Below are 25,586 nucleotides of genomic sequence, written 5' to 3' on the forward strand. Positions count from 1 at the left end.
GACTTAAGCACTGGAACTGGGGTTGAGAGAGCTTTTGACTTCTTTATCTTCAGAGATTTTCAGACTTGACTGGACAAGGCCCTGGGCAACCTTCTTTGATTTTGAAGTTAGACCTGCTTTGAGCAGGAGGTTGAACTAGATGACCTCAAGAGATCCCTTCCAATGTAATTTTACTGATTCTGAGATTATCCATTTGGGTAAAGCCCATCCGCTCAGAGGGACTCAGATGTGAAAGTGTGTAGCTTTGAAATTTTAATTAAAGCCATGTGTACATGTATGTTTTATTTCCAAATTATAAAATATTTACCAAAAACTTTTATTAAAACAGTCTATTCTGTATAACTGACATTTTTTATAGCTGCTGCTCAAATAGGGTTTTCTTGTAAGCTGACTCAGGCTCTAGAAGTACTAATACTAGTATTTTTAGAAGATAATTTTAAGTCCTAAAATTTGCCTTAGTTATTTTCTGTCATTTGTAGATCCATTTACGTACTTCAGTGAGAATTAGGTTTGAACTAAAATTTGGTTGCTTGCATTGGTGGATTTCTACTTAATCGTTAGGTGAAGTTTTGCTGTGTGTATTTTAGAAATACTACTTAAAAGTATATTTTACTCTTTTCTAACAGTTCTAAATCTGCAATTTATTTTTTTTTCCTTCACAGCTATCTGCATCATATTGGTGCATTTACTTATAAAATACCGACTTCACTTTTTACCAGAGAGTGTGGCTGTTGTTTCTTTAGGTGAGTAACCATGATGTTTTTATATTGAATTTGTGTTAATTCAGGGACTCTCAGTAGTCTGTGCTTGAAATAATGCTCTGTTGTGTGTTAACCATGACTAGAAAGATGCAGCAAACTGGATGCAGTGCAGAAAACAACCAATTCATAGAACTAAATTAATGGAAGAAGCATGGAGCATATGTGCAGAGACTGGCCCAGTAAAATGACACATACAGGCACTATAGGGTTGTCACTACATAAGTACTTTGCCAGCTTTCTCTATTTTTGCACCTGCACTGTAGTACCAGATAATGCAGCACTCCCTGGCAGCAGGGCCCTGGCCTTCCCTTTGTAGTTGTAAATGTGTTTGTATTACTTGCAGTAAAATTCTGTCTGTATGTGATTTTAATCTAGCTGGGGACTGTAACTGTATCCTGAAAACTTGCTTTTACTGCTAGATACTTAACTATCCCTGTAGTACCATGACAAGTGCTCTTCCTATGACTTAAGAGCTCTTCCTGTGACATAAGAATGCCACCCTTAATGAAGATCAAGTGCTTACGCAATTTCAATTAAATTTGGAGTATTCCTAAGCCTGTAGTTTTATATTACGGTAATTTAATTTATTTGTATGGTGTTGCTCCTCATTTATAAATGTGTAAATGAGGAGGAAATCAGGCCAAATACATTTATTATTTTCTGTACATACTGTCTAAGACAATGTTTAAAGAACCTGGTCTGACTAATCCCAGCAACAGTTCTTCAGTTATCTCTGTAACTTGCTTACGAGAATCTGTGGTATTTTTGCTTCTATTACTAGTGATAATTTCACTGACAGCAATTCTAAAAATATAACTAAAAGAGAAGGATGCTTAGCTGTAATACTAACGTAGTGTGGAGGAGTGTAATACTTGTTGAGCAGGTAGATTTTTGTCTTTCTCCTGGGCTTTGCCCACTGTACTTTCTGGTACCTTCTCTCATCTCTTAACTGTATTTTCACACAATTTTGCAGTGGGAGGAAATAAGCTTTCTGGTGCTTGTCAGTACCTTATGCTTTCTGGAAAACAGGAATCTTCTTGCATCTTGGGTGCTAGATTGAGAATATCTTAGAGCTGTTACTTAGCAGAAAGAAAAACTTATTTTCCTACAGGCGTGACTCCCTGAATTTTTAGATAACTGTCTGGTGCAGACCACATCACATTACTAGCATAGTAGAAGGTGTTGAAGCTTAAAGAGACATTCACTTGCAAAGTCATATTTGAGTTTTGATGTTTCTGTGCAGCTGAAAAACAAATAGACCTGTAAGAAATCTGTCATAGTGCTGGTATGGATTTCCTGGGTGTTGCATGCACACCTCAACTTTGTAGGAGCAGCATCCATGAGACTTTTGTGTGTTTATGCTTCTGTCTATCATAGTATGACATAGAAGGATCAGAGCTGCTGCAGATCATCCTGACTTGCTTTGTCATCCCCACAGAAACCATGCAGTGTTTGTTTCACTATTGAGACACTTCTCTTTCCTTCCCTTCTTATATTATTGCTGTGGACAGGTGAGATGTCTTGTGTGGTATATCTTCCACTGTCTTGAAAGGTTCCAAAAGGATATCGCTATCCCTTCAATATCCTTCCTCTTTGTACACAAAAGTCCAGGTGAAAGGTGTTAATTTAGCTTCTAATCAGGTTAGTTACCATTGTTATCAAATAGCTAATCTAAATTTAAGCATAATCCCCAATTTAAAATGCAGCAGTATATTGGCTCTTGCTGGCCTACTTTTGGATTTTCTTTACTATCATTTCTTATATTCTGCCCCAAGCCAACTACTGGGCAGTGCTGAGCTGAGGTGTTAGGCAAGCTTGCATCACTGCTCCTGCTGAGCTTTGCAAAGAGCAGCAGAGGCACAGACATTCTTTTCTTTCTGTTTCTTGTTCTTGGCATCTCAGCAGCAGGGCAAGGATTTTAGCTGTGCTGGTATGTTTTGTGCTCCTGTCAGTCCCAACAAAAGCTTGTTCATGAAACTGGTAAGTTTTCTTGCTGGCACTGTCACTGCCACTCAAGATGGGTAAGAAGAAGCAGAGGGCATGTAGGAAACTTGAACAGTTTGGTTTTGAGTGTGAACCACAGCATAGCTGTAGTCTGCTTCCCAAACCAGACAAGATGATACCAGCAAATGCAATTCCGCTAAGTCAAGAGAGTGTTATACCCAGTAGCAACCCAGCTAACAGATGTCCTGTGTCACTTAAGTCTTATTTAGTTTATTGACTCAGTCGTGTTTAAACTACTGTCAGCTCTGTTGACAGGACGTGGCATCTGTATAATCATTGGAATTGCCAGCTAATTGCTGGTCAGTGAACCTCTGTTACTGGTAATGATCTACACAGCTGCAAGAGCACAGCTTGAGTTTCAAGTATCCAGTTTTGCTAGCAGTGCCAGAAGTGAGATGTGTCCTATTTTGATGTGTAAATTAAGCAGATGTTCTGAGGAAATTATTGAAGACTAATAAAAATGGCAGCAGAGAAGGTAAGTATGATTTTTCACAGCTGTTTTTCCTCCCATTGGCTAAGCTGCTCAAAAGCGTCTGTTTTACAATTTCTAGGGCATGTTACTCTCCTGGTGGAAGGGGCTGGAGTGGATTTTCTAAGGATGGATCCAAGTTATTCATTTAACTTTTGATATCATGAAAGGACCTTGTCTGTCTGTGGCACTGTTGTTAGGATCAGTTTGTGATTAGCTCTTCCTCTAAAAAAAGAGATTGAGACTGGCCTTTTACTTAAGCCTCTTGAGCTCATAGGATAGGGATGTCCAGCTTGTAGCCCACAGGCCACAGTTGGCCTGCTCACAGGGGTCCAATTTCACAAAGTTGCACTGGAGCCCTTCCGCTTCAGCAGAAGTGAGAAGGGATTCTTTTTTTCTTTTAGATCCCCCCTAAACATAGTTTTATGTGAGGGCTCTCAATATACTAATTCATAAAATACTGAAAGTTTGCTCAGGAAGTACAGTTCCTGAAGTCTGCCTTCAGATGTATAGACTCTGGTTGTTGTGGTTTGTTTTTTCCCCACATAAACTTCTTAAGTGATGCAAGTAAGGCCTGTACCAGTTAAAGACAGTGTTGCTGCTCTGCAAAAATTAGAAATGTTCTAGTCCTTGGCTTCTGACACTGCCTCCATCCCAGAATGGAAAGCATGACTGTTAGAGACCCATGTTTATATGGTATGTGACTGGCTATGCATTCTGTCCTCCTTCAAAGAACAGCAGACCTTTGATGTTCCTTCATTAATGTTTTTCTCTTCCTTTCCTTATAAACCATTTCATGGAACAACTATTTCTACCCTCTGGGACCAATGCCTTCACATATTTTTGTATGAAAGAAGGCTTAAGCCTCATGAGTTTTTGTGTATGACACATTTATCAGGAGTAATCCATGTGATGCTATTTGTAAGACTCTTTTGTAGCTACAGCGTGAGAGGATAAAAACACATGAGTTACAGGAAACCATACTTTAAGCTTCTCAGCCACTTTTTACCTTTCATTCAGTGTATTTCACTGCTACATCCCAGTGTTTGACTATGAAGTCTCCATTCTGTAAATAATAAAACACAGCTATGCAGAAACACAGATCTGGAATCTGTGACTAAAGACAAATTCCTCATAACTCCTTGAAAGCAATTAATGACAGTTCATGAATTATCTTCATGACTTCCAGAAGAAATCTTATTACTTTGGAGTTTTCTGTCTTACCTGTTTGGAGATATACAGGAGGAAAGAGCACGGTAACCTTTAATCATTATTTTGCAGCACCCTTGATAAGATTCTTTTATACTCAAATTAGTATTTCTACATGACTTAAAAGATGTGTAATTCATTTGGGAAATAGTTCTGACAGTGTCTCCACCCTGATCAGAATTTGTTGCCTACTTCGTTGCCAGTAAGTGCTATGATTTCATTGAGACAAAATTCACTTCTGTGGAGAAGACTGATTTCACTTAAGCTGTGTTAACATTGCAAATAGCATTGAAGTGACGTGAAGGTTTCATGCTATCACACAGATCTCTAACTCATAACTTTCTGATTCTTTAGCAAGAAAGGTGGAATTTTATTTGAATGCAGCTTAAATGAGAAGTGTTTTTGAGTAGTTAAACCTGTTACCTTTATGAACCAATGAACACAGCACTATCAATATGCGTGTTCAGTATTTGGATATCCCAAGTGACAATCTTTTGTGCAGGGAAGCTATGTAATTATGTAACATATTGGAAACCGTCATCTGTTGGACCCAAAACCACTTTGTGTTTTTGTGATTTGGGAATGAAAGACTTCCTGCTTTATGTTTTGCCTGGTTTTCACTTTTAAAACTTTGTTGACTGAGAGTCAATAAACAGTTAATGGAAACAGTGATGCTTTTTGTGAATATTTCAGAATGTTATCTCATTCTTTCCTAGGTATCCTTATGGGAGCTTTTATAAAAATCATAGAGGCTCAAAAGCTGGCCAACTGGAAGGTATATTTGAAGCAATTTTTAATTGTAGAACAATCCTTAAGTGTTTAAAATAAGACTGTTTGTAATACTCGTTTGTTTAGATGTAATTTCCAAAAACTTATGTACATTATACTTGATGCCAAAGTTTTTTGGGGGGTTGATACTAATAAAACCAATTTGAGGTCCTGATCCTGCTGGATATTTTCTACACAATATTTTTTCCCCTGAGTAATCCTTTTTATGGTACCAAATCTGTTCCTATTAGATACATGGTAAAAGGTGGTACTGGGCATCTTTGGGATCAGTTACAGTAAAAAAAATAGCAATTCAGTTATTTGTCTTGCATACTTTTTGACTGTATTTCATCCTCTTCCTCCTTTTGGAGTTAATTTTTTAGGTGTTTTCATAAAATAAAAAAAAAGTGTTTTGATAGGTTGTAAAGTCACGTTTTACCTGAAGATGTTAACATAGATTTCACAGAGGTAAAAAGGAGCACTTCTTCAGAATAGATGTGCTAAAAGTCATGTTATTTACTTATTTTATTTAGTTATACTTAAAACTGCAACAAATTGTGGTGCTAAGAATAGACAGTTCACAAAGCAATCCATTCAGCATGGCACATTTCTTGGGTACTCCATTGCTTCTTGTGGAAAGACTACCGAAACTGGTGTGCCTGAAGCAGCAGCATTTTTCATGCTGGCTGAGATAGTAGAAACATGATTTGAGCTTTATTTCCAGCAGAAAATACAGGCAAGGCTTCTGTGCAGAAGGTCGTCCTTGTCCTGGTGCCCAGTGCTTTACAGACTGAGGTACTAGGAAGAAAATGTTAACAGTGATGCCAGCCAAACACAGGAACATGTGACCAAAGAGATTGTGGGAATCTCCATCCACAAAGATATTCAAAACTTGGCTGAATAAAGCCTTGAGCAGCTGAAGTTGCTCTGAGTTGGCCCTGCTTTAAGCAGGGGCTTGAATCAGACAGCTCCAGAGGTCCCCTCCAACCTGAATTAGTGTGTGATGCTATGAGGTCTTACCTGTGCATGTGTGGAGTTACAGAGGCTTGCCGAGGGAGGGAGAATCCTGGCAGAATTGTCTCCAAGAGGTGAAGTCTACAATGAAGCAAGGATTTTGCCTCCTACAGTTTATCTACATTATCAAAGCAATGAACTCTTCACTATTCCTGCTTTCATTTAAAATCTTGCAGTATTTAAATTGTGATTTTGTTTCGTAGGATCAAACAGTTTATTAGGATTAGATCAGTGAACTGATTGAAATCAGTGATTTGAATTGCCAGTTTTAAAAAGGATTTATATATCTTGGTCTGAGTAGTGGATTTTAATCCTAGCTTGCATTGCACTGTAATATTTCTTGGCAGTTATTTCACTAAAGAAAGAGATTTTTTCCTCCTTAGTTGAAATACATTAAAATGCATAGATTTTCAATCAGATGTAGCTTTTTAATTACATATTATACTATTTTGTTAACTAACTACACTAATTCTGTGTACATTCATTTAAGCAATTACATAGTTCAAGAGTCATGTTGTGATGTTTCATTTTTACGTATTTACTTATTGGAAACAGTGGGTGGTGCACAAGTTAGTGTTTTTTCATTCCTGATTCGTCAGCTGGATTTGACTTTAAATTGAAAGTCAGTTAAACAGCCACAAAATCAGTATTTTAATATAGCTTCTTACTGATTAAATAAAATAATCTGAAGAAGATCATGTATGTAGGAAGAAAAAAGAAAGCTTAATGTATGCTCTGATTTGAGCACTGATTCTATAAACACAGGAAATATTGATCATAGTGAATTATGTAGTTTATTTCTGGTAAGTATTGGTCAAATCTTGGGACGCACTGAGGGTGATATGTCCAGTTGCTCACATTATCAGCTGAGGTAAAGGGTCACAGATACCATATTATTATTTGCTCATTTAAGTTACTTTCACTGTATTAAAGCTTAGGTTTTAACATAGGCTGTCATAATTTCAGATGTGAAATGTTCTAATCAATAATTATTATGTACTTTATAAAATGGTTTTAAATGTTTTGAAATTTACTAGAGGATTTTTGTTTATCTGATATGGAAAAAAAATAAGAGTATTTAACTGCAGGCTACATCTGTGTACAAAGCAAATCTTGATTCATATCCCTACCTTAAGAACTTTGTAATGCAATTTCTTGCAATCATGCCTTACTAAGTCTTCAGTGGACCTTGTACTAGCTGGTGATTCTTGCTGGCTAGCATGGCTGATAACTACAGCTGTCATGTTTTGCTTTCCTGATCTCTGCTTCAATGCAGCACAAATGCAGTCCTTCCTTTTCATTATTTCTCAACTCCTTGTCCAGCTCTTTTTTCAGGGGCTTTTAAACAGTGTAATTAATCAGGTGTGTGGGGTTTTTGTTCTAGCAAAGTTACTGTATTGACAGAAACTAGGTAGTGTTAACCATCAATGCATGGAATTGTGCGTGCAGAATAATGGACTGGAGCATTTCAGTATAAAGGATGAGTTTTATTTTCTAAGTCCCTCAAATCCTTTAAGATGATTATCACTGGTACAGACAGGAATGAGACTTTAAAGAGATGAGTACTTCTTTTTTGAAAGCTGGTGTTTTAACAGAACAGTCAATCAGCTGTTTAACCTGGATTTAAACAAATTAATCGTTACTTAGAAAGGTGACAAGTTCTGCTGTATTCAGAACTGTGAGGACCAGGAGGGAGCCTGGTGGGTAAAGAGAGAGAGGCACATTCAGCCATGATTAATTTGTCTTCTGGGCTTAGTCAGCCAGCAGAAAAAAACCAGGGTGCCAGTTTGGCAGCACAACTCCATAAAGCAGTGTTAGCCAAGTGATGAGATAGGCAACAAAGAGTAAGGTCACCAAAACATAACATCTTACTTCACAGTAGATTTCATTTGTATCACTCTGATGGTAGAAAGGAACCATCAGAATAGTGCCATTAAATTACAGGCATTACATTTACCAAGAAGAATCAAGCCTCGGACTCTTAACAGTGGTATATATATTGAGCCTGTTCATTTGCAAGTGTACTAAGACGATGAGCTGCTTTCTTCTTGTCAAGTGATGAGTTTTCTAGTGAAACCGTACTTGTCACAGTTGACCTAGATTATATTCAAACCAGTGGCCAAGAAGTCACCATTCCTTGACAGTCCTTACAGATTTTGAGACTGTGCTATAAGATGGGAATACTTTTTGTGTAAACAGAAACAGTTTTCCTTTGCCATAAGTAACCTGTTTTCTGTGCAGCTTATTTGGAGACAGTAATTTAAAATAAGTAATGCCTAGATTTCTATCACTGGATTAAAAAAAACCAATAGAAGTAGCAGCCCTGGAGTATTCTACTATTCCTCAGTCTCTTATTTTGTGATAAGAAGAGAGAAAGATTAATGCCATTTTCATTTTTCAGCTTTTTTTCTAATGATTTCCCTTTTGGAAGATTTGATGTTATTTCAATAATTATGGTATCTTTGAAACTATACTTCATTTTTGTTTTGCAGGAAGAAGAAATGTTTCGTCCAAATATGTTTTTTCTGCTTTTGCTTCCACCTATTATATTTGAATCTGGATATTCATTGCACAAGGTTAGCCCCTGCCAGACACTCATTTTACATGTTGATGTTTTGTTTGGAACACATTCTGCTTTTAGTTATCTTCATTAAGTTTAGAATAATTGCATTAAATTCCATCACATTAATCATCAAGGAACTGGGAATGCAAAATTCAAACCTCTCCAGCCCAGAATGCAGGGAGTGTAGCTTGTTACTGTTAACTGAATGTTGGCAGGGTGTTAGGTACTGCACAGAAGTTGTTTTCCTTGGTTTGAGAGGTTTCTTACCTCATCAGAGCTGTGCAAGGGCTAATGTGAAGAAGGCAAAATGGGAAGGAGTAGGATCAGAAGTGGAAAAGGTGGGGTCACTTCACAGCTAAAGGAGAGGAAAATCTTTACAAGGGTTTTCACCCTTTGCCTGGGAGCCTGTGTTTCCACGGACATATTTCTAATAGCACTAGTCCTGGCTGAAGTGGTTCTGGTCCTCCCTGTGTGCTGCCTTTCTACTTGAGCTGTGCTGCAGGGGAGGGAGGGAGCAGTGTGTGATAGTAATATCATTAATTGGTACCAACACTGAAGATGTTTACATACAAAATCACAACCTAAGGAATGGACTAGCAACTGGGAAGTTTATAAGCCTTTTTCACATGCCTACGATAGATGGATTAATCTTCAATTCTATCAGGTGAGGAATGTGTCAGAGTGCTGATGAATATCCAGCTGTTCATCTGAGGATTAGTTTGTTAGGGTACCTGACTGACATCCTGTCCTGGGTATCAGAGAGATTGGCTGTTGTCTTTAAGAGAGCAGGCTGTTTAGGCAGATGGTATGGATGGATGGATGTCCTGGGGTACCTGGAACCAAACTAATGAAGCTTTCTTATCAGAAACCCAGTTGTGTATCAGAATCTAATTTAGATGCAAACCCAAACATGAGTTTTCCCTGAGATAATTTTCACTAATTTATTTACTTTATTATTGTGTTCCAGGGTAATTTTTTTCAGAACATCGGTTCCATCACTCTGTTTTCAGTATTTGGCACTGCAATATCAGCTTTCATTGTAGGTGGAGGAATTTATTTCCTGGGCCAGGTAAGAATAACTGCTTTGAAGCACTTAAGTTTATGCGGCTTGCTCTTTGAAAGTCCATTTTTTAAGAGCAGACAAATGTAGTGAAAATGAATTCCTGGATCACAAAGTTCAGTTCTCTGCTGTCACAAGGGCAATGTTATATAACCCCTTCCATAGATAGAGCATGCTCCATGTTAAAAGCAATTAATTTTTTTACTTACTCAATCTTCCTATCAGAAGGCCGTTCCAAAACCTGTATTCTCTAGAGCCATCTTCTAATTTCCAGTATTAAACTTACTTGTTCTTCTGTCAATAATTTTTTTTAGCTTCTCTGCTTTGCTGTTCCCCCATTGTTTAGATACAGACATAGATAATTATATTTTCTCTCAGACTTCTTTCTAGAAGGCCAAATAATCCATGCTTTCCTCTTTGCCTCTCAGATTTCCATTCCTTTGAATGCCTTAGTTACTCTACTCACCTGTACATGTTCCAGTTTCACCTGGTCTTCCCTGATTTTGAGTGACCAGAATTGTAACACTAGATCACTGTTGGAGGGCAGTGTAGACTGGGTAACATCACTACTGTGATTTTTTTCATTATAACGAACTTAGGATTTGATGAATAGTTTCATTTTTAAAAACAGCAGAAAACCACAGTTGATTGTGATATTTTTTATGTTTTACCTATTCTTTCAGGCTGATGTAATTTATAAACTCAACATGACAGACAGGTAAGCTCTGGGGGAAATGTTGTAGTATATGAAATGAAGCATTCTTCAAGATAACTGTATATGGGAAATGCACTGTAGTTGGCCAGCTCTTCTGGTTATTGTTTAGATTGCTTAGATTCAACATGGTATATGAAACTAATAAACAGATCGAACACTTCTAAACCCTATTTATTACACCCTTATTTCCAAATGTTGTTCTGTGCTCAGTGATTTTTCTAGATAGGAAAGATACTGGTTTTTTTAACCAAGCTTTAAAGTTAAAATATGTAAACTTTGATTAGTTTGTATTATTAATATATATGATAAGGGCATAACTTACTTGTCCAAATCTTCTCTTAAAAGACAAAATGAGTTTTTCAGCATCAATAATGTAGATATTTTAAGAGCTTGGCAAAGGATCTAACCAGTTTTTTAGGAGTACACTGCCCTACCATTAAATAAAGTTCATTCCTGGTTTATTTAGGGATTTTTGTTTGTTTGTTTATTGTATAGTGAATCCGGCAGTTTTCTGTTAAAATCCATAAATAAATTGGGTGGCAAGCAGGAAACACAAGTAAACCATGCATGAACAGCAAAAATCTTCCTTACTTGGTTCCAGTGTTTGACTTTACACAGCTGAGCGGTCCCATTACCTCTCTATTGTCTATCTTTGGATTCCAAAGTAATGGTGTTTTAGCAGTTCCCTTTAAATGTTCCTCTCTAGTATTCCTGAACAGGTAACACTAAGCATGTATGATACATGGTTTGGGCTGTGTCTGTAAAATTGTTTCGTTTCCCATTCCTCTGATTTTTTTCTGATTTAGCTGGAGTAAGACATTGACACTGTTGTTGAGAGCTAGGAGATAGGTATTTCTCCAACATCTCTTCCAGCTGGACAACTTTTCTCTTTGGTATATCAGTAAATGAAAAACAAAAACTTCCCTTTTGTCAAGTTCTTATGAATGTGAAGAGCGCCTAACTTTTCACTGTGTAGAAACTGTAACACGTAACATCTTTGTTACTAATACTTCATATACTTTTACTAGGCACTTGTTTTTCTTTCATCTAGTTTTCTTTTCTGTTTTGTGTTCTCCCAGTTTTGCATTCGGCTCTTTAATATCTGCAGTTGACCCTGTGGCTACTATTGCCATTTTCAATGCCCTCAATGTGGATCCTGTACTTAACATGTTGGTTTTTGGAGAAAGCATTCTCAATGATGCAGTCTCTATTGTCTTGACCAAGTAAGTGCATTTGAACTACACATGTTTATGGAAACAGCAACCACATTATTTTCTGTTAATTAGTTAATTCAGATATATAGTAATTCTTCCATCTCCATTTGGAACAAATCATGTATTTCTGGTGTAAAGCTGAATTTTGTATGATCTGTCTTTGTTAAAAGCAATCCATAACATAAACTGCATAGGCAGAAGACAGTAAATGGATGTCTTAGTACCACTATCTTAGTGCCTTATCTCATTGACTGCAGATAATAGATTGCTTTCTAAGTCCATACATTTACCAGCTCTCTTTCCATCTGAGGGTCCTGACAACAGAAAACCAACATGTGTCCTTTCAGGCTTGCACAAAATATTTACCTTGCCAAATATGCAGCTGTGTCTCCTGTATCATTAGCTTATTCCCGGAGGCACACTTCAATTGGCAGGGCGGGGGCATACATCAACGTCCATGGAATAGTTTTACATTTATGTTGGGGCTATCACAGGGAAGAAGAACATCCAATATCCTTATCCTTTGCCCATGATAATTCTTTGGGGCTGAAAGAGTGAAAAAAATTTAGATATACCTTCATGTTATTGCTGAAGTCAATAGATGTGACTATGAATGTATAAAAGGACTAGATATAGTAAGAAGGTAGTGAAGTTAAGAGTAATTTTTCAGTGAACTAATTGCTTTTAATACAGCCCTGGTTCTTTTACGGAAGACCATGAAGGCTAACAGCAGTCAAAAGGAACACTAGTTAGAATCCATGTTGTCTTTGCATGGAATTCTATGAAATACATTCCTGAAATTCAGAGATTTCTCCCCTTTCCCCATAAGAGCTTCTTTGTTTTTCTTCAGTGGCCGCCCTGTCTCTAATCCACACCTAAATATTTGATGAGAGGTCTTCCTGTTCATTTGTTCTTCTTTGAGGATCACATGATCCATCTCTTTTCTTCTTCGTGCCCTGAGTTTTTATCACTGCAAAATGGGTTTCCTTTTCCTTTTCAGAGTTTAAAAATTGTTCTGTAATACTGGGCATTATCATAGCCTATTTACGCCATTCTGGGGATTTTTCAGAAGAGCAATGCTGGATTTCCAGATTTTTAGCAGAATTGGGTTTCCCTTTGGGGATTACACTAAGACTTGATTTAACATCTTTTGACATTCCTCTTGTTATATACATCACAGTAAAAGCCTTTTAAGAGAGGTAGCAACAAAGAAATGGAAGTCTTTGTTGTTGTTGTTCTCAAAAGATGTTTGGTATTTTTGGATCCAGGCTTAGAATTTATAACCATTTCTTTTTATTTATTTTTTAATTATATCTAGCACAGCAGAAGGTTTGACAAGAGAAAATATGTCAGATGTAAGTGGATGGCAAACCTTTCTACAGGCTCTGGGATACTTTCTTAAGATGTTCTTTGGCTCTGCAGCACTTGGCACACTTACTGGTCTTATTTCTGCATTAATATCCTTTTTTAATTTTGGTGATACACATGTATAAATTGGTGAACTTCAACATTCCAATACTATTTTTCTTTCCCATCTTCTCCAGCATATCTTAGGGGATATTTCTTATTAGACATTATTTTGTTAGCTGAGGATATTCTCATGCTTATGTTGTTTTTATGTTAGTGTGCATGGGTGTGTGTTAAACTTGCATCAAATTTTAATGAATATAATTAAGGTCTGAATTGTTGTATAGGAGCTTATGTGCATTGGAGCATTATAAAAATATGGTAATTATTTTGTAAATTCAAAATATTAATTCCATTTCAATACTGATCCATTTTTACAAGCATATGGCTCCTTTTTTACATACATAAAATGGTTAATTAAAGAGAAAAACAAAGCTGCTTTTCCCGAGGGCTTTTGAGTCAAACCAGCTCATTTGTCCTGATGTATCATATTCAGGCAGCTGAGTACAGATACTGTTCTGTTTGGATTTATGTTGTGTTATATTTTGCCTCTTCCACTTCCATGAATTGGTTGCTAAACAACCCAGAAGCTTCTCTGCTGAGATAAGGAAGGGTGTTTGTTCTAAGTCAGACACCTTTGTTACTTTTCAGAGCTTGTTTAATGTTAACACTGACTTCACTGTAGGTAATCTTTTTTGCTAGGCTTGTAGAACAGTTATTCATGTCATCTGGGACATCCTGTTAAGCACTTTCTTTGTAAATAACAAGAACAGAGTGTTTGATTAAATATAGAAATATTTCTTCTCTTGGTTCATTAGCCTGATTCCTTGAACTTTTAAATTATTCCATACATTACAACAAAAGAGGAAGGCAGATGTTCAACACTTTTCACTGATACCTAAATGATATTAAGACAAAGCGAAAAGCAGCTTATTTGCCCTATTACAGTTATTTGTGCCTCCAAGTATTGGATTTACCCTAAGCATGCAAAATTTCAATGCAGCAATGGACATCTCTTACTAGTTGCCAGCAGATAAATATAGTTGAAGGTTGTTGCTGGTTCATGACCCAGGAGGAGTGTGAACTTCCATGTTACAGGCATCTAATCCTCTGAATTTTAACAAAGATGGTAGGTGGAGTATTTTAAGCATTAAGGCAAAGATGTGATTAAGGGAATATTCCTCACTGTTAATATTACTGCAGATCTGTCATAGCCGTTTGAAAGGAACTAGAAGGCTAGTGACTGAACAGAGGATATTGCTTGCATGCTTAGTGTGGCAAATAACAATGTCTGAGGCAAAATCTACTTGTACTTGGCAGCTGTGCTGCAGAACTGTGCATGAGATGCAAAGCAGAACTTGCGGCCCTTGACAAATGTCCATGTTTATGACTACAAGTGTAAAGTAAGTTTTAAGTATCTTGAGTATCAAAAGGACATTATTTTTGTTAAAACATAAATGAGAGCTATTTTAATTTTCTGTTTCATAGCTCTACCCTATTTTTAGAAAAGCCTTTACTATTTAATGATTCTCTGTGGATTTTCTGCAGTATTTTTAGAGCAGAGATTTCAAAGACTGAACATGTAGGGACATGGCCCTTCTAGATCCAAACAAACAATTTAGCTTGTTGTTTTCAGTATTACATAGGTACATCAGTAGCAGATGATTTCTGTCTCTAGGTCTGTCCATTCTGATAGACTTCTGCCATCAGTAGCTTCTGTAAGAAACACTCCTTATAAGAAATTATTAATCTTTCTATACTTGAGTCAAAATCCAATGTGTAGACTTTATTAGCTATTCAGTAGATAAGTACATTAAGCATAATCATTGTTTTGTAATGGAATGACACAGCTTTAAGTTTTTCTTTGAAATTTTTTTTATTTACTTTTTCCATAACGTTTTCATGTGTACGTGCTAAAGCACATTGATTTAAGGAAGACACCCTCCCTAGAGTTTGGGATGATGATTATCTTCGCTTACCTTCCTTATGGACTTGCAGAAGGTATCTCGCTCTCAGGTGAGCAGCAAAATGAGTTTGTGCAAGTTTCTTTGATAAATTTAGGGAGTAGGTATTATGTGTGGCTAAGAGGGCCCCTGGGTTTTTTAATGTGTTTTTTCCTTTAACCTGTGCTCTTACTTCTAACTTTGACTTACTTTAAAGGAACACTTATTCTCTACTTTATGTTACAAAAGTATAGAAAAGGTAACTGCAGTTTTCATAGACATTAGTTAGCCAACATAAATACTAGTATTCTCCCCAGTTACCTCTTCCTAACACAGAATTAAAATTTCAGCTGCACACTGTAGATCTCAGCCACATCAGCTAACTTAGATAATGTCCAGCCTACTACCCTGTAGCCGTTTTTCTGCCTGTCCTTCAGCACCTTTGGGGAAATCAGCTGAGACCACTGAGTGTTTTATATATCTCTGAATACTTGGTAGAAGTTTTGCTGAAGGCCACGAGAAGAGGCTGACAGGTGAACTTCTTCCATAATTCTGTAGAATCAAGTACAAAGACAGGGTCAAGTTCTGCTGGATCCCCATTGTCTCTGAGCTTTGCTGATTTAAATGGGTTTTCAAGGCAATCTGCTTCCTGTCTCATTTCTCAAAGGAAGGTGGGAGGGATGCAACAGTTACTATAATTCAAATAGCTAAGGAATCTGCTTAGTTCCTTTTTTTTTCTTTTTCCTGTTTTCTTGGGTTGTTGGGTTTTTTGAAATAAGTTTTGAGTGCATTAAAAGATATATTTGCTCTACAGCTTGGACAATACAAGAATGTTAGAAGTTTGTTACAAGTCCTGTTACAAGCAGGACTAGATTTCTTGTAAATGAGTTGCAGGTATGAAATCAGACTTTTTTGAAATGTGCACATAAGCTAATGTGAGTATTTTTGAATGGAACTGTAGCAGTGTATATCAGCATAACTTCATTGATGTCAGTGGAGTTGTATTTTTTTATACATATGAAGATGTGGCCTATAATCATGGTAGTTACACAATCAAGATGTATAATCCTAATGCAAACATTCCATTCTGCCCACTTGCATCCAGAACTACTCTGTATGTGTGTATAGGGCAACACATACATAGGGAAATGAAATTATATGAAACCTGAGCAAGCAATTTGATAATGTTAAAATATTTGTATTGCTGCAAAAACAAGTTTTGCCTTGTGAGAAGATTATTCTGGAGGGTCTCAGCATGTGGCCTTTTCTATATCTAATGTATGTTTCTTACGAATATAAAATTATAATAAAATATTACAGAATTACAGTGCCACAGCATTATATAACCAACACATCTGTGTGTTGGTATACAGTGAAAAAGAATTTACAGTAAAATTCCTACTTAGCTACTCTCAGGGTGATAGAGGTTCTCTCTTTGTCATTTTATTTGTGAAGACAACCTCTCTAATTTGCTCAAGTGCCTTCAAGAACAACTTCTCAAGAAATATAAACTTTGAATGACCTTATTCAGTTCACCTCTGTGTTCAAACAAAGGATTCTTTTGACTGTACCTCAGCTATTCTAATCCTTCCAGTTGTGGTCATCAGGGCCACTCCTGGGCACGTAGCTAGGAGTCTAGTCTTTTAGTCTAGTCTTTTAAACTTCCCTTGTTTTGGACAAAGTAGGTATGCTCCCGCATGTCATCCTGTCTTCTCGAGACTTGCATTGCAATTGATTTCTTCTGGGTTATATTGTCAATTTTGGTCAGTTATTTCCTCACAAGGAGTGCTGTAGTTCTTCATGTGGACTGCTAAATCTTTCCACAATCCGAACCATCATTTCAAATAACATCCTTTGTGGATGTAAGTCTATGCAGCAGCGGTGGAAATGCTTAAAACTTCCTTTAAGGTACCCAGCTCCTTAGGAACCATGAACAACTGACAGTGTGATATGTCTTGAGCAGTTAGCGAAATAGGTTGAAATTCAGATTCTTCCCATAAATAACCAAGAGCTGGGAAGCAAGGTAGATGGAAAAAATCCCTAACACAAATCAAAGATTTGTGAAATACATTGAAATCTGAGGTAGCTGTTCAGGCCTGTGATATCAGTTGCTGTCCAAGCTGTGCATGTCATTAGGGCAACTGAACTCTATAATGGAAAATGCGGTGGCTTTTTCCCATAGTTGAGAGCTGAGATGAATCTCTGTAGTAATTTAGAGCAGATGGTTTAGTGACCCTTTCTGCTGGAGGCAAGGGACATTTTGCACAGTAGCATTCCTTGCAGGCCCTACGTATCACGCTGTACCTTCCTTATGGTCGGACTCGATCTTAAAGGTCTCTTCCGACATAAATGATTCTATGATTCCTACAAAGGTAATATTTGCCCTGAATTCTCAAGTCTCAATAGCTTTTCTGATTCTCAGATTGATAGAAAATTGGTGGTACACCCATATGTGCTATTTGGTTTTAATTTTTTATGGTATTAGATGTGGTACACCATACTGGAGTGGATTCACATCCGTGCCCTGTTGGTCTCATTCTAATTCTGGTGGAGTAATTGGGCCTGGCTGATCAGCAGGTGGGAAAGAATGACACACTTTCTGGGAGAACTGAATCATACAGTTCTCTAGCCCTGCTATTCTCAAATTGTTTTTATTCTTCTTTTGATCTCACCTCTCTGCCTATTAGGAGAGTGAAAAAGCAGAAAAAACACTCAAGAATTGGCTTTTTATTTCCCTCACTTTTATGGGAAAACCTGACGTAACAGATATTTATTCTAGCTTGCAAGTGACCTATACTGGACCTCATATGACTATGATCAGTGGAATGAGACCAGTATGAGTAACAATGGTGATAGAAACCCCACTTATTGTTTCATAAGCTTTTGCATTAGTAAGATTATAAACAAATATTTGCAGAGCACAAGCTATTCTTCTTCTGTTGACTACCATGTTTTTATCTACAGGTATCATGGCAATCCTCTTCTCTGGCATCGTGATGTCTCACTATACACACCATAACTTGTCCCCAGTTACACAGATTTTAATGCAGCAGACGCTGAGAACTGTTGCTTTCATGTGTGGTAGGTGTTACCTGCTATGCATATCTAATATTAATAGTTTAAAAATTTATTTGCCTGAAATGGTGATTCTGATGGGAGCAGCAGAGGTGTGAATTTTCTTGTAGCTATTTGTATGTCGGTAGTACATGTCTTTAAGGGAAGAATTCCTAATAGTGGAGGCTGGAAGGCAGTCAAAAGTCACCTTTCCTGCCATACTGAATAAAACACACAGTAAATCTCTCTTTCTCCCATCCTGCAGGTTCCTGCTAAGATTTGCCATAAGATTGATAACCGAATAGAGATCTCTGACTCCTGTATTCCTCTGGTCTATTTTTAGTTTTAGGAGATGGATTTTTAGCAGTATTGTTTAAAATGGTTTTGGATATACAAAGCTACTTGCAAAAACAATGGCTTCACAAATGGGGAAGAAGTGATAGAAGCAGCTCAGAGCCTTTCTATTTCCTTTTACAAGTCAAACTTTTAAAGAAGCTACTTGCTTCTGTATTACAAATATATCCCTGGTTGGTTTTTTTAGAGGATGGCATGAATGTTCTGTATTGTTTGCAAGAAGATGCATTTGGAACATGGTCAGGGAGTGGCCTTGCTGCAAACTAAACTTAACCACTCATTACCTGAACACCATAGCTCATCAGGATTTGATCTTAATATATTACAAATGCTAAAAAAAGCACATATTCATTCAAGTCACTGTAAAGGTGTTATTTAAGATACTGTGCAATTTCACGCATTTGCAGCAGGTTTTGAGCATGCAAACATAAGTAGTCAGTACCCAAAGCATGACAAAACAATGTCTTATGCTACAGTAACTCGGGTATTGCTACTGTCTGTCCAAAACTGTCCTGTTTTTTACTGCCTTTATGATAAGGAGCCTACCTTGCTACGACAGCAGTGAACTGACGAAACATCTTGACTCTGCGATTCTCTGATGGTAATGGGTTGGTGCTGTGGAAATAATATGTTTGAATTACTGCAGTCATTGTGCAGTGGTGGTACTATTACAGATTTGCAAACATCTCTTCTAGAGGTTATTAGAATATACAGGGGTTGTTAGATCATACAGTGCAGTATTTTATTACAAAGCAAGCCATGTACTGCTGCCATTTATAAGAATTTAATGAATTGAATACTTTATAATAGTGCTCAACTTACAATACATGAGATTGTGCCTGGCGTTTCAGTTTTATATAGAATCTGATTCAAAGCTACAGAAGTCATTAGTTGTTACTCCTGTAGCTTGTGTTCTGCAGCTTGCCCTGTATTCCTCAAGGAAAAAAATCCTCAGTCTTTAAAGCAAGGTTTTGCTAGCTTTATTCATACTTATTAGTAATTTACAGCTGAAAAAAGCCTACACACACAGACTGAGGTGCTGCCCACTGACAGCGAGATTGGAAGAATCTGGCCTTTTGCATAATGGCATTTGTGCCTATTTGGTGCATTCAAAAGTCTGGAAATATTATTTTATGTACTGAATGTAGTAACTTATAATAGGAGTAGAAAAGCTTTTATAGAATTGTTTATTTAAGGTGTAATTTCTCTTTTTCAGAAACGTGTGTTTTTGCATTTCTTGGCCTGTCAATTTTTAGTTTTCCTCACAAGTTTGAAATGTCCTTTGTCATCTGGTGCATAGTAGGTATTTACTTTCTTCCATACTTGTTTAGAGGTGGTTTTGATATTGGGGAGGGGGGGAAACACCTTACAGTTAAAATATTTCAGAATAGTTGTTATTTTTTGTAGGTTTTTACGAAAATGCTTTCATATTTTTATATATTGCACAAAGTTAACTCTAAGAGCATGAAATTATTCTTCTTGTTCTCAGCACTTTAGTGTACAAATAGATCAGTCTTCTTTAAGAAATTCCAGTTTGCTGTTATTTTGGAGCCCTTCTGTATAAGGTTATTAAAAACAAGGAAAAGAACCTTGCTTGGTTTGAGCTTATTAGATTTATTAAAAGAAATCTCAAAAGATATTGAGATTATTATACATGCCGCTTTATTCCAGAAGTTATTTTACCAAAAAACAATCCTGAGTTTTTACATATATTTAGCTTCATAGGAACGATTTGTGTGAATAGACAGTTTGTAGAAACTACAGAGCAAACTAGTATCAAACTCTGCTCCATTTCATTTCTCCAGGACTAGAGCTTTTGAGTCTTTCTCTCTCATATGTCACTGCAGTTTGTTTACATAAAGCAATTTAGTCCAGACATCACTTCTTCACTCTGAGCTCACCTTCTTCAGAGGAAGTCCGTACTCAAACCTTCTCCAATGTGTATTCATTCTTTGACTGCATTTTTTTTCTTCTATTCTGTATTTCAGTGTAGCTTTATGTAGTGGCACTTTGAATTACGTTTCACATGAGGGTTACCTACTTCTGTTGCTATTATAATTGTTGAATATAGACATGAAAAGTATGTTTGCTTTTGCAGAGTCAAAAGAGGGAAATGTGAATCCATTTCCAGTTGCATATAGCAACGTATACTAGCATGTTTTAGTCCATGGTTCAAGGGAAGAATTGTTCTCCACAATTTACAGATAGTGGTATCAGCATGGGAACTGCTATCGCTGCATTACACCCAACTTCCTTATCTAATACATATCTAAGGTGTGACACTTCCTTCTCTGTAGCATTGCCCTCAAAAGTGTAATGCAAATTGTGTAATTTTGGGGTGATTCATAAAGGAAAACAGCACAGCCCTTCAAGGATCCTGCTGACTAATTCTAGGATGTTTACCTTATCAAGGTCTGTTTGTGTTGGAACTTAAAAGCAATGCCATTGTGATAACCTTTGCTTTTCTGAGTTAAAATTTTCACTGTATTTGTTAATTGTCTGCCATTAAATCAATAGGGGGGTTTTCCCCCCCATCTCAAAACCTTGCTTAAATGTGTGGTATATTTTATAACCATATACAGGGAAGTGTTGAGGAACTGGATTAAATGCTATTTGGCTTCTGGCCTTTTTCTCTGAGGAACTGGTCCATGGGGAGACAATAGAAATATCTTATTGCCTCTATGCTGCTGCGCCAAGGGAATGATTAAAGGAGCTGAACTGAGGAGAACTTTTACCCAAAGTAATTCTTGGTCTCCCTGGAATGCCTCTTGGGTTTCATTTATTTATTATAAGTAAAGTAGTGTCTGGTCTCTGTCAGTGACAAGTCTGGTTTAGTTTCAGTTAAGCAGGCAAAATGTTTAAAAGGTTAAATTCCTCATTGACCTATGCTGAGAGATTTCTTTACATTAGTTTAGCAGCACAGCTACTTGCAAGGCTTGTGAGTGAAAAGAACATATTCACCTTGCCCTGTACAAACCATATGCAACTGGGGCCTGTGTGAATGTAGCACATCAAATGATCTTTTGCTTTTGTTTCTGTTTTTCAGGTACTTGTTCTGTTCGGTAGAGCAGTGAATATTTTCCCACTTTCCTACCTACTCAACTTTTTCCGTGATCATAAAATCACCCCCAAAATGATGTTTATCATGTGGTTTAGTGGTAAGTTAAAGATCACAGTATGGAGAACTGGAAAAAATGTTTTGTTTTTTTCATTGTGGGGGCTACTCTGGGAAGAACTGATTTTCCATCTGTGGACCAAAACTCACCTGAACATTTGCACTGTTCTCAAACCCAAGTGCAATAAATATGTTCTCTTTCCCCTTTGTGCTAGAGCACTATGCAGTGGTGATCCCCACTAAAGCTTTTCTGCAGAGTCTAATTTTCTTTCTAGGCCTTGCAACCTCACAGTCTGAACAACGGTATCTGAATAGCTCAGATTCATTTTAGGGTGGTAACCAAATGATAGATAAATGGACATGGTATAGGATTGTAAAAATCTTTTAAAGATGGAGAATTCCTGTTGAGTTATCAGGGTGGTGAGGACCAATATAGCTGTTGATTTACTCTTTGTTGATTTACTGTTCTCTCTGATAAGGTTTACGTGGTGCAATTCCCTATGCCCTCAGCCTCCATTTGGGCTTGGAACCAATAGAGAAGCGGCAGCTCATTGGGACAACAACAATCATCATAGTACTGTTCACAATTTTGCTGCTGGGAGGAGGAACCATGCCCCTCATCAGACTGATTGACATTGAGGACTCCAAAGCACGCAAGAGGAACAAGAAGGACATTAATCTTAGCAAGACAGAGAAGATGGTTTGTTTGGGTTTTTTATTCAGAAGATCAATGATATTTTTTTTCTCTTAATTTTTTTATATTTTCCAAGACTAGTGCATTATTTATTACTAAAAGGTAAAATGAAAGCAATGGAAAATGCCAAGGCGGTAGGAAAAAGCCAAGCAATATAATTTTAATATATCCCAAAGACAGAGCTTGGTTAGTGTTTACACAAGATAACTGCTTAGAGAAAGGGAGGAGAAATAGTCTCTTAACTCAATCTAATTATAAATTGATCCATACAAATTAAAGTAACCCCTGCAAAAGCATAAAGTAGATGATACAGGATTGAGTCATATACAGAGGGAAAGTAGCTAGTACAGTGTGAGTCATGAATTAATCATAAAAGGCAGATGGGAATTATTTTGAAAAAGTCAAAGCAAAGGCCATGAGAAGGTGGTAATAACAGCACCCTTCTGACTGGGTTTTATTTTAAAGCAATTTCTCGCTAAGCAAGACTACTGAAGAAAACTAACAGCCAGTCTGAAACCTCATGTACTCCAGCCTTTTGCACATAAAGTATCCCAGAGCATTTGCCTGTTTTTCCCCAAATCACTGAACAGCACATGCAGGGTATTGTTTTGTAGGATCTGAAGAACAGCTTCTCTTGGCATGAGGTTTCAAAAAGCTTGCAGTCTTTAGAATTATCTTACTCTCACCATGTAGGAAGGTGCATATAGGAAGAGTACAGGGACAGGGTATGTTCTGATACAGGACTTATTTCCAGTGACACAACAATACAAGCATTACTTGCAGGGTAAAATCATTGTCCAGCTCACAAGAGAAAACCAGCACACTAGAAATCTGTTCCCAGCAAGTAATAATACAAAATATGGAACATTTGAGGTCTTTTACCTTTCAGCATGGAAAAGGAAGCTAAGTGGCTCTGGGAATCAACAGCTGGACAGATTCATACAGCCATAAGCCTTGGTAGGCTGGGATGATAATTTCGATATTGTTCTAGCATGTGAATTGGTTGTGAGAAGGGAAAGCACAGAGCAGGAAGCTGAAGCAAGCTGGAGGGATGGCTGCCACATTTCTGAGGTTATTCCAATATTTGTGATCTTTCTAGGGAAATACCGTAGAATCTGAACATTTATCAGAGCTCACAGAGGAAGAATATGAAGCCCAGTACATAAAACGCCAGGACCTCAAAGGGTTTATGTGGTTTGATGCCAAGTATTTGAATCCTTTCTTCACCAGAAGACTCACACAAGAAGTAAGTCTTTCTTGTTTTCTTGAAGAAAAGAAACTGTTGTAGAGTTGGTTGTCATTTCACTCTCTACCATTCAAGGCTCGTAGTGTAGCCATGCAACTTCTACATTAGGAACAGTGAGCCATCTAATACATTACTTGTGCATATGTAGAGCAGCTGTAATGAAAAGCTGGACTGTAAAATTGCAGGTTGGATTAAATGAGCATCTCTCAGGGCTACCACAATTAAACTTTAAAAGGTGTATGGATTTATTGGACTAGCCTTTAATCTTGCAGAGTACCACAAAGAGTATCAGGAGTTACTAGTTACTACTGTTGTTAGGAAAAGCTGCTGCCACTCATGCAGAGTTTTTAAAGTGCTATCACACAGAGTTCCTGTCTCTTACTGTACATGGCCCTGTGAATTCTGGAGGCGCAGTTTTTCTGCAGAGTGCAGTTTTTATGTGGGAAATATGTACCAGCATTGCAACCTTCACTTTTAAGACTTCTTGACTGGGAGACCAAGACTTTGAAGCTGTAAATGCAAAATGACACCGGATCGAACATGTAACTTAACACTGAGTGGCTCTGAGAGGTGTAAATACTATGCCATTTTCACTCCCATGACTCAGAAACCTGAGACTCCTTAGCCACATAATTCACTGTTTTTCCAATTTGCCACAGAAGTAAGCATTTTTGCTGTGGAGCTGATAATTTTGTGTAAAATGTGCACATTCCATCTTCCTAGCCTGCTCAAACATACTATTTTTCCTCTTGTTTTGTATGTTCCTTTTCAAAAGAATGTTTTCAGCACTTTCCCACAAAAGCTAAAGGCATTTTTTGCAAAACCAAAAAGGAATCAAGAAACCAGAGTAAGCATCTGATTTGTAGTTGGTAGCCAAAAGCAAAGGCTGCCATTCATATTTCAGCCAAAGGCTAGAAAAGTAAGTACATGAATCACCAAAGCAGGCCACAGCTTCCCACTGTCCCTGGGAACTTACATAGAGGAGTCGGATTCAAAGCCAGGCCATCCAGATGGTATTAGGATTTTTGAAACCCACAGAGCAGGACTGCCTAGAAGACACAGGTAAAAATACCTGTCATCAAAAATACCATCCTTGGAAATAATCACTGACTGAACACTTGATAAATATTTTCTGGTAGGAAGCAGAATTGCTTTGCATGCTTTAGAGACCAGGAATGGATTATTTCCTAAGGAACATGTTAAACTAGCCTTTCTCTTTTGCTCTAACACAAGTAGTGTTGTAGCTAAGTAACAAACTGTTCTGGTTTGCTTTTGCCTTAGGACTTGCATAACGGGCGCATACAGATGAAAACCCTCACAAACAAATGGTATGAAGAGGTACGACAAGGACCCTCAGGATCTGAAGATGATGAGCAAGAGCTGCTATAGCAGACTGGGGCAGGAGTGCAATGAGTTTATCATTGGAAAGAGGATTTAAGTATCAAGAGTATGACTGCACAAAAGCTGGAAAGCTAAGAATGAACTTTCTGATTTCAGGCATGTCTTGTGCTACATGTTTAGGTATAAAACTGCAGATCTACTGTGCTTGATATTACTAGTCAGTGATGGAAACCCATTAAGTGTCAGACACCGGACTGAATGAAGAACCTTTTGTTCAGACTTTACAGCCTAGCAAATTTCATGCAGCCTATTGAAAAGCAGAAACATCTGCCATGAAATGATGACATTGTTTAATGGGGGGGGTCCTATTATGAAATCTGCTGTAAACATATGCTGAACTACAGAGCCATTGTATGACTCTGCAAAACAGACTGAATTGCACTTTATTTTTTTTTAAATATATATATTCCTTCACAGCATGGGAAGTCTTGACAGTTTATACTGTGAATTTGTTTCAGCACTAGTAAGGGAATTTGACTGGAATAAATCTATAATTTATGGGATTTGCACATTATGAATCTGGAGAAGATACATACTTTGACAAAAAGCAGATGTTGCACATACAGGGAAGCACCTCTGAAAACTGGTGGTTTTG

The 25,586-nt window shown here is 37.3% G+C and overlaps 1 protein-coding gene across 4 annotated transcripts in view; it reads left to right on the top strand.

Moving 5' to 3' along the window:
* SLC9A8 (solute carrier family 9 member A8) overlaps positions 1–25,386 on the top strand; it is a 30,242-nt gene extending 4,856 nt beyond the window's left edge. Inside the window, exons 3-16 of one of the 4 annotated variants that reach the window (XM_049816703.1) lie at positions 663–743; positions 5,160–5,218; positions 8,718–8,801; positions 9,756–9,857; positions 10,532–10,566; positions 11,643–11,786; positions 13,096–13,234; positions 15,095–15,200; positions 18,092–18,208; positions 19,752–19,834; positions 21,582–21,693; positions 22,130–22,350; positions 23,444–23,590; positions 24,872–25,386. In XM_049816703.1, the coding sequence (XP_049672660.1) occupies positions 663–743; positions 5,160–5,218; positions 8,718–8,801; positions 9,756–9,857; positions 10,532–10,566; positions 11,643–11,786; positions 13,096–13,234; positions 15,095–15,200; positions 18,092–18,208; positions 19,752–19,834; positions 21,582–21,693; positions 22,130–22,350; positions 23,444–23,590; positions 24,872–24,979 (1,538 nt within the window). In that variant the 3' untranslated portion in view covers positions 24,980–25,386. Of the gene's footprint in view, positions 1–662; positions 744–2,582; positions 3,241–5,159; positions 5,219–8,717; positions 8,802–9,755; positions 9,858–10,531; positions 10,567–11,642; positions 11,787–13,095; positions 13,235–15,094; positions 15,201–18,091; positions 18,209–19,751; positions 19,835–21,581; positions 21,694–22,129; positions 22,351–23,443; positions 23,591–24,871 lie in introns of those variants that run through there. The other 3 variants (XM_049816707.1, XM_049816706.1, XM_049816708.1) reach the window with 3 other exon arrangements.
* Positions 25,387–25,586: the final 200 nt, after the last annotated feature.

Source organism: Accipiter gentilis, chromosome 14 (assembly GCF_929443795.1).
Source record: "Accipiter gentilis chromosome 14, bAccGen1.1, whole genome shotgun sequence".
NCBI lineage: Eukaryota > Metazoa > Chordata > Aves > Accipitriformes > Accipitridae > Astur > Astur gentilis.